This window comes from Festucalex cinctus, chromosome 13 (genome assembly GCF_051991245.1).
Source record: "Festucalex cinctus isolate MCC-2025b chromosome 13, RoL_Fcin_1.0, whole genome shotgun sequence".
Lineage (NCBI taxonomy): Eukaryota > Metazoa > Chordata > Actinopteri > Syngnathiformes > Syngnathidae > Festucalex > Festucalex cinctus.
In genome coordinates this window covers 18,050,884-18,066,122 of record NC_135423.1, presented here as the reverse complement: position 1 = coordinate 18,066,122, position 15,239 = coordinate 18,050,884, and the positions used below count along the sequence as shown (strand labels likewise).

The 15,239-nt window shown below is 37.3% G+C and overlaps 1 protein-coding gene across 1 annotated transcript in view; it reads right to left on the bottom strand.

Annotated features, from left to right (window-relative positions):
* Positions 1-13,667, bottom strand: part of pdgfd (platelet derived growth factor d) — a 44,689-nt gene extending 31,022 nt beyond the window's left edge. The window contains exon 1 of the mRNA XM_077540648.1: positions 13,094-13,667. Coding sequence (XP_077396774.1) covers positions 13,094-13,301 — 208 coding nt within the window. The 5' untranslated portion in view covers positions 13,302-13,667. The remainder of the gene's footprint in view (positions 1-13,093) is intronic.
* Positions 13,668-15,239: the final 1,572 nt, after the last annotated feature.

Here is a 15,239-nt window from a genome sequence, read left to right as displayed (position 1 = left end):
TGATTTTAAACCGATTAAGTATCCGAATTCGAACGTACCGTGGGGAACGCCATGTTCCCGATCACGTGATCGTGATGACGTATCCCGTGCGAAACCTGAAGCCGTCTTTGTTCATTTCAATGGGAATTTGCTGACGTAATGAGCAAGAAAAGGATGTCTTCGATCCCAAATACTGTGCCAATTCTTCCGGTTTCATGTCATTCCGTGTGGGGCGGTTGCTCCTAATGTGGGCTAAAGCGTGCTTAGCACACGACATGTAGCTTAGCCTAGCAGAGTACAAGTCACCCGGATGTTTACCGTCCACTTCGACTCGCCGGCGGCTGGATCTGGAAGTTTTATCCAGCTTTCAGTTGGAAACAAATCTTTGGCGTGTCTTCCATGGCTGTACTGCTTTTGAAGAAGTACTTCTTTGTTGTAAGGCGTAATTTCACCTTTGATGTCCGCTGTGGGACGCGATAATTCCTCGTGTCTTTGCGTCATTCTTTCCATGTCATTCAATGTGTATTTTATGCACGTGATATGTCACTATGGTCACGTGACTGTCCAAAATGCTGTACTTAACGCAAAAATATTCATAAAAAGTGCTATCAAATCATAATTGGTCAACATAAATTGGTATTTTTCTTTCAGGGAAGAGTTGAAATGAACCATTTCACAGAATAGCTGGTTAGTTTTTCACAAGTCTTGTGTTCCATTAAATTCAAACCTAGAACTTGATGACTGTAGATGTACTAACTGCTAATCTGACATTCAGCATGCCCAAGATAATAATAGTTTTAAATAGGGATGGGTGAGTACCGATACCAGGTATCGGTATTGGGCCGATACCAGCCTTTTTTCAAGTACTTGAGTACTCGTGACGCAGACGAGTACAAGCGACCGATGGCAGATGGGGAAGACGTTAAGTGAGTCCTCCTTGCCTGTAACTGGCGCTAGCTTGCAGCAGTTTTCCACCAAAATTTCACCGGTTTGGAAATACTTCAAAATTGTGAATCTTAAACTAAAAGACCATTTTTGTGTTTTATTTTGAGCGTTAAGAATATTGAAGAGTGACTGTGCTGTTTTTTTGTTGTTGTCAAAATTAAAGGAAATATATTTGTTTAAAAATATCCTTTAGTGATTTTTTTTATTTGTCAAAATGTACTACTGGTATCGGCAGTTGGTATCGGTGAGTACTGAGGGTCTGAGTATCGGTCTGAAAAAAAGTGGTATCGAACATCCCTAGTTTTAAATGTCTTTGCTATAGTTAGTTTTGAATTCATTTAGACTATTTTGAATATGTGGACATTTTAGCGTAACAAAATCCCATAACACACAGCATAATCGGTTAAGAAAGGGTTCGTGGATTAAAAATAAATAACTAACTAAATAAATAAATAAATAAATAAATAAATAAATAACTTTTGCAATGGCCCAGACAGTCCAGACTTGAATTCAGTTGACAATCTGTGGAGGGAACTAAAGATCACGGTGATGATAAAAAGAGCTCATCTCTAAAGATGAATGGGCAAAAAAATTAGCCGATTCATGCAAAGAGCTGTTCAGCAACTATAGTATGTGTTTGATTTGCTGTAATACTTAATTGATATATTCAATAGACATTATGTCATTCACTAAAAAGTTTTCTCGCTTTCTGTCTGTCTGTCTCTGTGCATGGGCTAACACACATTTTTCAAGTCCGTTCCCTCTAAGGGCAACTTGAATGATGTTTGCTAGATGCATGTTTGCTCTGTTACTGAGCAGACGCTTATGTTTTGACACAAGTCCTGCTCTCTGACTCACATCAGATATGCGTGCACGTGTGTCAGTGTTCTGACTGCCAGTATGTATCTGACCTACCCACCGCTGGGATCACTTATCTCGCTGAAGGCTCAACAGTAGCACATCAACATCCACCTGCTCCTCCTCATCTTCAATTCCGGTCCTGTCTGTTAACTACTCTGTCATCATCTTTCACCCTTTTCCCCTTGACATCTCACAACCACACTTTTACTGTCCTCCCACAGCCCGCTTTCTCCGTCAGCCTGCATACTGTATGCATCCTTGCAACAGTCCCTTTCTCCCTGCGCTGCTCACCAACTTCTGAGAGAGTTAACGATGAGCTGAACCCAGGAGAAAGGAGGCTAATGAAGACCAGAGGAGACAGAGATAGAGACGGGCGGGAGACGGATGGAGAAATGCCGGGATACACGCGTGGGGGAATGTGAGAAATATGTGGAGAAACGCTGACATTCAGAGAAGGGGAGATAAAAAGCATTTGACGGGGGGGAAGAAAGAATCTCTTTCATTTGTGTCAGAGCACCATTGTCAAAATAACAAAGACATAGCACTCGCTGAGAACCAGAGGATTTGTCAAAGTCCCCCTCTTGCACACGCAACACACATAAGACACACGGCATAAATACACAAAAGTGTTTATCTCTTTCCTTCAGCAGGGACCAATCTCCCGGGGTGTGAGTGCAGCTTCTGCTCTCATTTTTCTGCAGTGTCACTTCTGGCATTTGGCGTGTGTCTCACCCTGAATTAGCCCTGCTAGCAGAAACATGACGGCGCCATTCGATTATTTTGGCTCCATTTTTAGCAGGCAATGAGGCCATTTGGTTCCATTGTGCTGCTGGAGAAACGTCTTCACCTGTGTGCACATACATTCCACACGATCCCATTGAGTTTCTTTAGGTGGAGTTGCTCTTTTGAACTATGAGTTAGAATTTTTATTATTATTATTATTATTTTTTTAAATGCTATTATATTATGTATATCAGGGATGGGCAACTTAAACACTGAACTTATTGTATGTATGAAATACATACTCTTAATATAGATCATTTTTGATAATACATTTCTCAATATATAGAAGCAAACAACAAAACAACCACACATTATTTATTTTACAGTGCAAAAGGCTCTCTTGCATAAAAATTATGATTCAAGGACAGCACAAAACTGTGAAGTGTTAAGTGCAAGAATTTGTTTTCATTTCATTTTGTGCATTTTTTTTTCCACAAAAATTAACTCACTTAAAATTTGTACTTTATTCGGGTACTATTATTTTTCAGGCCTACTCACTTTGTAGTACAGTAGTACCTCTAGTTATGAAACTAATTGGTTCTGGAAGAAAGTTCTTAACTAGAAAATTTTGTAAGTAGAGACGCATTTTCCATGTAAATGCCCTAATCCGTTCCAAGCCTCCCAAAATTCAGACATAAATGTTTTATAACGCATAAAAATGCATCAAAACATGTAACAAATACATGTTACAATTAGATTATTGCACAATAAATGAGATTTGTGCATAATGTAAAAAACAGAGTATAGAATAGAGTAAAGAATAAAAATGATGGTCATTTACATTTTTAACTGCTGTCCTCATCGTTTTTTGCCCTCTTTGGTTCATGTTCTCTCTCAGAAGTGTTTTTTGCCTGGTGTTTTGTAAAGAACTGATCCAAGGATGTTTGCTTTTTTTTTTTTTTTTTTTTTTTTTTTTTTTCTTTTTTTTTTTTTTTAAATGTCCAAGGCCAACGTCATCATCATAGTGAGCGATTGCCCGACTGGTGAACACTTTTTCTGGGTGATTCTTTTCAATAAATTCCAGATCTTGATGGAAACTTCAAGTACGGTGAGGCATCTTTTTCCAAAAAAGGCCGGTTTTGTTGCAATTAAAAACTTACTGTGCAACGTAGCCTTTATCAATCACCAATTGTTTGAATTTTTGCACAAATTCGTCGGCTGTTAATTAATACATTTACGTAAAACTATCTGAGCACCTCATGGCCCGAGGGGCGAATGACGAGGACACTACATAGACATATCTATTATCTATTTACACACATAGACACATACCATGCTAAGGTAATAGCCAATGGCAGAGCAGCTCTAAGTATGTTGCGTTCAGTAATCTCTAGAAGCTGCATACGTAAATACGTATTTTTTTATCTCCAATTTTTGAACATTAATCAATGGGCAACTCAGAGTGTGGTCTCGGGCCTGCCAGTTGCCCATCACTGACACTGATATATACTGTATATATCACTGTTTTGTGTTGAGTTTTTATATGTCCCTGTTTAAAATGTGCTGTAAAATGAATTTCCATTCCAAACAAGTACAAATACAGCACTAATCAAAATTGTTTGGCCCAATATGTGTTTGATCAGCATAAACAAACATTGCCCTGAATCAGGCGCCAAGTTGTATTTTAAAACATGTTTGAATGGTGGATATGTTTCCCAGCAAATATCAAATTAAAACTTTCAACTGGAAGCAGATGATGTGTTGTGCACCTAAAGTAGTGATATTTGTTCTCCTTCATTGAAGATGTGTTGTTTTTTAGTTATTTGAAGTGGTTTAACAGTGGTGAAACAGCGAGTGTATACACTCAACAGAAAATGCTGTTTTTGTGTTTTGCCTAGTTAACCGGTATATTACTTGTAATTGCCTTCACCTTCTTTGAATGGGAAAAGGATTCCACTCATGTTGACGTATTCCTTAGTGTAACACTTTTTTTAATTGTTGCAAAAGCAGTAGGAAAAGTCAAACAAAGGAAAGGTTTTCCAATCCCTTTACTGTTATATCATGATCAATGATGCAGCTACCACCCCTAATATATAATTACATAGTGTAGCTTGCACTGCATCGAAAGCAAAATGTCCCCAAACTAGCAGTTTTTGTTTCTGTTTGTTGATCTAAACAGAAAGCCGAGATTGTCTGCAAGTGTCGAAATGAAGTCAATACATAAAATCTTGTCTACAGCTTAATAACATGGCTCCCGCTCATGCTAAATAGCAGCCGAATGGCTTCACCGGGGATCCTTTTTATTTCCCCCCTGCATTCCCCTCAGAGAACCTGTTCCACCTTGCCAGAGGGCTATCAGTGTAATTAACACACCAGCTGCAACTACAGTGGCATTGTAATGAAGCCGTTAGTTTTATGAAGCAAAGCCATTTAAAGCTGTTCTGCCAGCTCCCTGTCGTTGGATGCCTTACGGAAACACATCACGTCGGGTATTCTTTTCATGCGTAAGCAGTCGGTGCTTGGGCTATACTAATTTGACCCTGAAAGTGTTTTGGAATCATGTTGATGATTCCCCGGATTATTATTTTTTTTATATTCAAGGAGGATATGGTCAACGATAATGTAGTGGCTTGCAAGGCTGACTTTCATGCAGGCAGCCTGGGATCAATTCTGGCTCAGTGGCTGGTGGTGTGAATCCAAGTTTGACTGATTGGGAACCAATCAAATGTCCATGACCTTGAACAGGATAGTTGATACACTGCACCTCATTTCAAACTCTCACCAACAAATAATTTTCCTTTGCCATCCAAGCATCTCCATTTACTGTATTACTTCTTCCCCTTTTTTTTTTTTCCTGTTTCCATACTTCACCTACATGCTATATTCTCTTTCATAGTCTGACCTTATCATCTTCTCCATGGCTTCTTGCGACTCCCCCATTCTGTCTCTCTTGCCTTATAGCCTTAATCTTCTTTTTCCACATCCAATTTAGCTGCTCCACTCTGTTTTCCGCATCTAATGCCAGTCAGGTGCTTCAGCCAAGACTCTACTCCACCTGAATTAATAAATGTCTCTTGTGGCTTCACCCTTTCCCCTTACACACTGCTCTCACAGCATCAAAAAGAATAAGGATACATATTTGAACCGTACCACATTTTTGGGAATGGAGATTTACATTTGAGTACTCACAGATATGTAGTACCAATACTTAATGTCATTATGTCTTGTAATTGGGATGCAATGCATTAACAAATATTGTTAAAAACAAAAAAACTATTCTTAATCATGGCATAGCTTTCACTTAAATACAAGTTTTTAGGTCACAACTTGTAATTAATAAAAAAATAATAATAAAAAAGTCAAACTGTGTTTTTAGGTAGTGATGGGAGAATGAAGCTTCATTAAACACTTGTAATTTTTTATTTTTTTTTACTCCTCTACTCTTCTCTTGGTTGAAAGATGCAATGGAAATGTAATCGATTGTGTTGCACTAGTCTTCATCTTTAAACCAAGAGCACCACCTAGAGGAGTAAAAAAAAAAAAAAAAAAATCACAAGTGGTTCATGAAGCTTCATTTTCATTGATTGTTTTTAATTCCCCTATGGCCACACTGTGTCAGTGTGTCTGTTGTTTTTATTTTGCTTTACTTCTTTATGTCTGTGTGGAGGTTGTATGATGATAACGAAACTGACCAAATAATTTTATTTTGATTTGTTTTTAAATACGAACAAATCAGAGGTTGACTCCATTCCATCTTTGTAGACTGACTCTGTAAGAAAGCATTTCCTTCTATTACCTGAAGAGACCATTTCAACTTCAATACACACCTATGAAGGGCTAAAGAACTTAATGTGTCTGAATATCATTGAGATAATTCACTGCTACTTAAAATAATTTTCAGTCAAGAGATGAGGGAGTCACTTTAGGGGCAGACGACTGTAGACTTTTAATTTGTGACTCTTCTGCTATGACTCATCATCCCTTTTCATCATATCTTCCAATCAGAAGCCGGCGGGTAAGAGAGGCAGAGCTGCCTCACCTTTTATACCGAGTCCATTTGGCTTGCTCTGAGTTCCCTTTTTTTCTTTTCTTTTTTTTTTAAATGCTGACAGGACAGAAAAGTGAGGGGACAACTCCTCCAGCTCCTTTAACTTGGCATATCTCTTCTTAAACACCTTTCCTCTCCAACTCTTGTAATCCCTCTCTACACTTTCACCGCTCTACTTCCAGCCGCTACCTCCACCTGACAGCAGCAGAAGTATTAACCACCACCTTCCGCCACTGGCCTTTCAAGACCTCATCACGCGCTTGCCTCTTGTCTCGTTGCACAGAAATGCGCACACACCCTCCCATCCGACCGTTCAAAAGGTTACCACCCGATTTCCTTTTTGCAGGGAAGGAAAGAAATGATCTGCCAAACATGTTTAGGTGGGGCTGCTTTTGCTTGTGTTAGTTTGTGTGTGGAAAGTACGAGTGATTATTAGGGGATTCCTTCGAAGGGAGACCCTGTAATTGTGTTTGCTTGTGAACGTGTCCATTTGGGAGGGTGTGAAGTAGTTCAATGTCCGCTGTCTTGTGACTCAACAATTCCAATAACCTTAATGTCTCTCCTCCCCGCTCCCACCCTTGAGTTTCATATCACGACATGTGGAAATACTTTGCAGCTGCTTTTGAAACGATGATGAATTTGACGCAAACACGTCATGGCTGGATGATGATGCCAAGAGAAAATGTCCATCAAAGCTTACAGACATTACACCATGGACAATTCATCACATTCAATAGTAGTGAGTAATACAATCAGAAGTCCTGATTGCATTTGTCATGAACCTTGATGTGAGATCATGACATTGATGTAAAGGTCAAGAATTAATGCATAAATGGAGATTCCCTCACTCTAAGCCATTGTAAAACATTGTTGTAATATTATTACTGACACGGAAAATGCCATGGAAATGAAAATGCCAAAACCATATCGGACTTGCAAAATGGATCCTCACATTAACTTGCTCAAGCATATTTTGATACTTGACTTTGTTAAAAATGTGAGTGGTTGGTGGGTGGGTGCGTCTGTTTACATGCATATGCATATTATCAGTGTTCTCAGAAGTAGTCAAGGACCATGACAGCACATTCTCTGATGTCATGCCAAGAAAGTATGACAGCACTCATGCTACAGCTGCATGTTTGCGCATGTGGATGTAACATAACAGCGGTATATATGCACTTTTGAGTGAGCAATATAATCAAGTAATGTGTTCTAAGTAAATTACAGGTATTTTTTTCAGTACAAATACTTTGTCATTGTACTTGAATAGTTTTTTCAGTACTTTATACTTTCCTGAGTATTTATTTTTTTAGACTACTTTTTACGAGGGGTGTCATTAAAATTTTCAAGTGTAATTAGTTTTCATAATCTTGTTAACATAAAAATGCAAACAATGTTAAAGTAATAGAAATATAGCTATGTCCTTTAGTCTTTGATACAGTAATTTCATAATATTTCATAAAATGTAATTAAAATCAAATAGATTTACTGTACTGTAAATAAACGAGTGTGATATTGATTTGTGTTGAGGTCATTTTTAGGCCACTAGATGGCATAATTGCATTTGTAAGACATTGGTGACGGCTCAGTACATTTTTCATTTCATATTAACAGCTATTTAATCTTTAACATGAAGCATATTGTGAAATTCTGTACATTTCTAAAATTGTAAATTACAACTTGACCACAGTCTCCACAAATATATGCATTATTATTAAATTTATCTGTAGTTCAAATAGTATCTCACTGACAGTGTCAATTATAATTGAGCTCTGTTTTCTTTGATGCTGCTCTTGAATTGTTTTTTTGTTCAACTACGCAAATGTCCAATCGGTGCATTATTACTATTGTGGTATATTACAATTTACTGTATACAGATGTTATTAGTTTTTTTTCATTTAACTATGAGTGGTCTTATTTGGTACTACTGCCCTCTTGGGCCACTGAACTGTTTCAAACATTTCGTTTTACTTAAAAGCTTTTATGGTTTACCCAGGCGTCAAACAAGCCTGTAGGCACTGAAAAGGAGGCTTTTATCTCACTATAGGTAAACATCTGTAGCTGTTGGATTTGTGACCTTTATATGCACGGATGGGTAACGCTGGTGTCTGCAGACTTAGGAGGAATAAAGACAAGAATGATGCCTGGAGGTCCTGTAGTAAAAGATGGCACTCTGGTATACACATCCAAGAAGTCATATTAGATATTCATTATGGAAGTCACCTGCTTCAGCCTAGAAGGGGCATTTGATTTTTTATTTTTTTTTTAAGATTTACCTTTGTCTCAAGCTTGTTACTGTACTAAAATAAAAACGGACAAATCAAAGTAAGCCGTGTCCCGAATATTCTTTTTTTTTTCCCCATCTTAATCCTAACAACATCCGGAATTGCAAGGATGATTCCACTTTTAAAATGTACTTCGCTATAGTGCGGCCTCTTCCAGTGTAAGTCTAATGACTGGGGGTCAATGAAAATGATGTTAAAATGATCTCTGTCCAGACTCGTTTTTCCAACAGCCCTATAACGCGGTAATTAATTCCACGAAGGTGTTAATCGTTCCAGCTCATGACCATCGGGAAGATTCGTCAGAGCTGAAGTTAAGGGAGGCCTGCACTTCAGAGCTCCCGATTTCCTTCCATGATTGGGCACAGACTATCGTTGTCATACTGTCTGTCTGTCTGTTTTATTCGTTACCAAATATTTCCAGGTGCCGGAAATTTGTTGCAGCAGCTGAGAACTTAAAGTGCTGGTTTTAGATTCAAGGTCAAGTTACATCGACCCGACCTCATCAGTCGTGACCTCCCCAGACACAACCTTAATTGATGACACCATATCATCCCATGAGGCTTGTTGCTGTATGTTCATCTGTATGTTCATCTCTTATGTTCATGTCTTATGTCTTAAGTTTATTCTCCTGCTTCATGCCCTTATTTGGGCATGACATTGGTCATATAGGATCAGCTGTCACAGGCTTGCAGTTAGAAGGGAAATTAATTCATGAGCAAAAGGGAAAATAGCACTGCTCTTTAGGAAAATACCATGATGAAGATGTTCCTTAATTAAATATGCATTATAGGGGGAAAAAAACGTTTTCTTTGTGTAGATTTCTTTGGTTTGTTCCCGAGTCTGTGACATTGTTTGTCCCCTTATAAGAGCTCAGAGAGATGACAGGGTAAAAGCTGAAACAAATGGAAGAAGATGGGATGATAAAGAAAGAAATGAGAACAGGGAAGATTGAAGGCAGAGGATCTGGAGAGATGGAGCGATATGTAGTCAGGCACAGACTGATAAGACAGCGCTGAGAGAGGAAAGCTACTGATAAGAAAGACGACAGAATAGCAGAAATCACAAAACTATAAGGGGAGCCTTTATGAAACATATACAGTATTGGGAAAAAAAAGTTGGATTTGGTACACAAAGTCAGTTGCAGTTTTTGTTCATGCTTGTATAATCAAACAACAGCACATATTTAGTCTATAATTTACAACGGCATTCTTTGTCATGAATCTTGGTCAGAAAGTGTGTGAGTGTGTGTGGTCCAGATGGTGACAGAAATAACTTCAATCTGTCAAAAGTAATACAAAATAAATATATATCAAAAAATAAATGACAATCAGATTTTAAATTGTGGTTCAGCAAAATTATTTCACAAACGATTGGGCGGTCTCCAAGGGCCCACTTTAGATGTATTTTTGCTATGTCAAGACTCATAAAAGTAGAGCCGGCTACATATTTGCCAAATGTAATTAAACTCTGGACATATTTATTTTTCAGTGGGCCTGGTGTAAGACTAAAGAGTGTAATGTAATAATTTCTTTATTGAACATATCAAAGCGACTATCAATGCTACAATATAGCCTTGCACAAGAAAATCTCAAAAATATATATTTTTTAAAATGCTCACAATTTGAATTGATAAATGTCACTGGATAAATTTAAAAAAAAATATATATACTATATAATAATAACAGCCCTTAAAACTTCACATCTGCAGGCTTCCAAATGGCCTAGTATGATGTTAGCTGTGTCTGAGCACAAAAACACATGACTCTTTAACGACATCATCACAGGGACTTCCCAATTCACGGAGGAGTTTGCATGATGTCAAGTACAAGACTGCTCTTTCTTCTTTAACTCAGCTAATATTTAATACGAAACCAAATTTTTAATATGACTGCAAGCAAAACGAAAATGATGAAATAACATGCTCCATAAATGTGGTACTATGCTAAATACTGCAGTGCATTAAAAAGTTTGAGAACCCCTTTAATATCAGATTTGTAGAAATAAAAATGAATATAGTTGATTGGATGGATACAGATATATGCATGACATATTTCCCCAGACTTGGTCAAGGAAGAACTCGTGACTTTTTGGTGATGAAGTGGGGAAAAATGCAGCACCTTTTGCTACAACGTAACAAAAGACAATAAAAAAGAAGGTGTCTAAATATCTAAATATGGATCAAAACAAACAAATATGGGAGTCTAATTATAGTAATATGAACACCCACTTCCAAAGGTATTGCAGCTTAAACTCCTCTATAAATTACACTAATGATACTATAATTTTCTTCCCACCTTTTTGCTTTCATATCAATCAAACCTTGAGAGGCCACACAAAAGTGGCGGTGTGATTGCAAGCTGATATGCTGTCATTGTGCCAGTCATAATACTTGCAGCGTGTCAAGTAAAGTGCACAAACGCAGTCCTCGCATTGTTTACATTTTTGGAGAGCATTAGTCTTTCTGCTGCCATTTACTTGTGAGAAATGCCATTAGGCACAGAAGTAAATTAGAAAATGTGAAAATTCATAGCTCTAGGGCTTTTCCTAATGCATGACTAAGCAGAGAGCACAGTGCAGAGGCCATGCAAATGCTTCTGTGTTTCTTCATAAACGCATCGGAGTAGGAGGTGGAACAGGCCTCAGGGCTGTTGTCCAGGTTCGAATCTAAAACAGAGGTATTTTCATGTTTCCCTGCCAAAAGCAACCCCGCAGCTGTCTGTGTGTTTAATAAAAGGTACTATAGCGCAACGGTAGCCCGGGGATGACAGGAAAAATAAGCATGGCGTGCACCTGCAGGAAGTCAGACTCAAGGAGGGAAGACTTGCGCGACAGTGACAGTCTTTGTTTCAGATGACTAATGTGCACTTGACCTCATTTGCAATTTTTATGTCTGTCGACCACTCTTCCTCTGAATTCTCCTAATGACAGAAGTCTCACAATCAGTCATTTCGTCACACAAACAGATACATTGATGGATTGCTGGCATTTACAGGCATTAGACACAATTTCCTGGATGGGGAAAAATAATTCTCAATTAATCAACTTGACTTTCTTTTTAGATATTATTTGATATGTTCGATACCACTTTTTTTTTCCGACTGTAGCCTACTGAACTCTTGAGTTGTCACCGACACCAAGATTTTACCAAGACTAAAATCAACGGAAAAACAAAACAAAACAAAACAACAACAGCAATTACAGTTAACTTTAATGTGAAAAACCTATACAGGTATATCCCATTATAGCATTTTTACTTAAAATTGTATGAAATTACTGGCAATTTTCTATTACTGGTACTCTAATTTATAATTACTACTTCCTTGTCATAAAATGGCCACAAGAGGGCGTTGTCATCAATATTGATACCTTAAAATAAGACTGGTATCGGCACTGATAGCAATACCTGCACATGGTATCGGTACTTTCCCATCCCTATAATTATTATTATTCCTGATCAACAGCTGGATACAAATATCTGCCATACTTTAAGGCAAATTGTTATTTTTAATGCCAAAAGTTACAGGAAATCATAAATATAAATATTTCATTGTCAAATTAAGGTGGGAAGCTACTGAAACAATGATTAAATAGGCTGTGTGGCAAATTCAGCAAACAGTGAGGTAGGTATATGGAAAGCCACAAATGTGTGCATTCATTTGGTATGATATTGAGCTTAAGGTCCATCTACTAGTACGCTCTTTGTTGTCACTAATAAGACAACTAACTCAGTAGAATGAAAAGGAAGTAAATGTGTCCCTCCTACTGATGCCTCTTTTGGCCTACCATTATTACACAACCACACCTTATCAGTAAACGACTGTACTTCTAGGCCTAACTAGTAGGCAACTATTGTCTTACACTAGTAGCCTTTTTAACCTTACTAGTATCACCAAAATAGCCACTTTTTGCCTACCTAGTAACATGTAGTTGTCCCATAAGAATGCCCCACTTAAACATGTAAAAATGTATATAGATATTTGTGGTTGTCGAGGGAAACATGCTTAATTAATCTGGTCACAGTCAGTCTTCTAGTGCAACTTAGTCGTTCTACTAGTGCAGGAAATTGTCTTACTCGTGGACAAATAGCATGCTGGGCTGTATTGACAATTGGGCATCAATTGAATACGAACATAACTTTCCAAAGGTCAACATATATTTGCTTTGATCAGTTGTGTGTGTGTATTAAGATACAGAAGCAATAAACAATTCAAAAATAAAGAAACAATTCTAATAATGATAGAAGTGATCTTACCATCTCTCCTGATATTGCCCCTGATGACTTTGATCATGGAAACCTGAGCTCTCCCCAGTGCTCCTGCGCTTAGTAAAAGTAAAAGCACCACGCACATGTGGAAAACTACTGGTCCACTCATGCCGACAATAAACTCGGGAAAAAGACGATTAACTGGCCAAAATCTCCACGCCGTACAGTTACCTAGAACTACTCGCTCCAAGTACATGAAAAGAAAGTTTCCATCCACTTGTTGACGCGTGGCGCGCACCAAAACGCACACGGACACACACGCGAGGTCCTGGTCCAAAAAGTATTCACCTCCTCGGATGATTGAAGCGTACAAAGCAGTCGGACTAAGTGCAGGTGGAGTGTAATATAGTTCCCGTCATGGTCACACATGCGAGCGGAGGCGCCGGACGTCTTATCACGCCTAAAGCAGTGAATTCAGTCCAGTATTGGAGAAATATCCTGCATAGTTTCCAGCGCCTTTGGAGCTTCTGTCTGCTTGTCTGCACGCAACCGGCGCGTACGTCAAACTTCAGCCAACTAAAGTTGGCTGGGCGCGCGCACATGCAACTTTACTGAACTCACTGTCAAGTTCAACGTGTGGTTGAGGGTCTGTGCTGCTGAAGCGGTAAGTCCTTGACACTGAGGAATGACTCAATTAAGTTCTCTTGCGCTTGGTTCTCAAATGGGGGTACGTGAAGGCACTCCAGGGGGTACGTGACATTTTAAAATATATTTTAAAAGTACAGTATGTAAATACAAAAATATAAATTCATAGAATAAATTTTATATTCATTATTAAAGTGACCTAAAAACAGCATCTCTCTCATACCAGAATATGCCACCTAGAATCACCTATCAATTAGGCTACTTGACTAAAAAAATAAAAATAATAAAATAATAATAATAATAATAATAATAATAATAATAATAATAATAATAATCCAGTTAATTATGTACTTTGAGAACAGAGCTTTACTATGACCCCAAAGGACAACACCATATGTTGATTTATGTGCATTAATCTTTATTTGTAATTAAATTATTTCTATCTTTCTTTTTTAGTTAGATATTTGTATTTCTAAGTAGTTTAAGAGAGGCCACATAAATATAAATAGAGTTCCAAATCAAACAATGATGGCACAGCACTTCAACAAGAAAATACTTTGCGCTGGTTATAGGGGGTATTTGGCAGAAAAAAATAATAACAATAAACATACAATAATAACAATAACAACAACATTATTAATAATAATAATAATAATAACAATAATAATAATAATAATAATTATTATTATTATTATACACAGGTGATGATTTAATGATTTATTTATTTACTTTTCTTTGATGTATCAATATGAGTGTAATGAGAATTGTATACATGAGTATGCTGATGTATTATTATTGTGTATTTCTATTAATTTTATTTGCATACGCTATATGAGTAGGATTATATATTTTCTTTTATTAAAATGTAATCTATTGTATCAAATGTGAAATAAGTGATAGGATATGAAGAATAAGGGGTAGGATTGGATAAGTTTTCAACTTCTTCCTACTCCCTTGAACTCCCTTTCTTTGTTATTTGTTTATGTGTTTATATATATATATATATATATATGTTCAATAAACTTCGAACTTCAGGTGGTCTTCTACGTCACTTCGTCATACGTCATATTCTATGTCAATATTTCAAAAAAAAAAAAAAATGGTTGAGAACCACTGATGATCAGTGAATAAGAGGAGAATTTGGAGAAATATTATCTTTTGGTCCGGTTGTTATGAATTCCCTTTAAGAGAACAAGAGAGGCCTGGATGGAGGCATAGCGGTCGTTCTCGCTTCTGAGGTACATGTGAGATGTCTGCAAATCGTCACAAAAGCTCAGTTCGGTTCAGCAATTATCAAATGAATTAATTCTGCATTAGCCTTTTGCTTGTTCTTGTTGCTTTTTTTCCTACACTTTAATTAAGGTCTTCAATACCTTTTAAATGGTGTTTTTTTTTTTACTTTTAATACTTTGCTTGTAAATGTTTTTAAAGTTTTCTGTCCTGTATGTTGCTTTAGTAATTTATGTAAGCTACTTTAGTTTTCTTTGCTTTGTTTCTGAATGTTGTGAGCTGTGTTTGTTGATGCTTGTAGGTGTTGTGTCTTTGACTG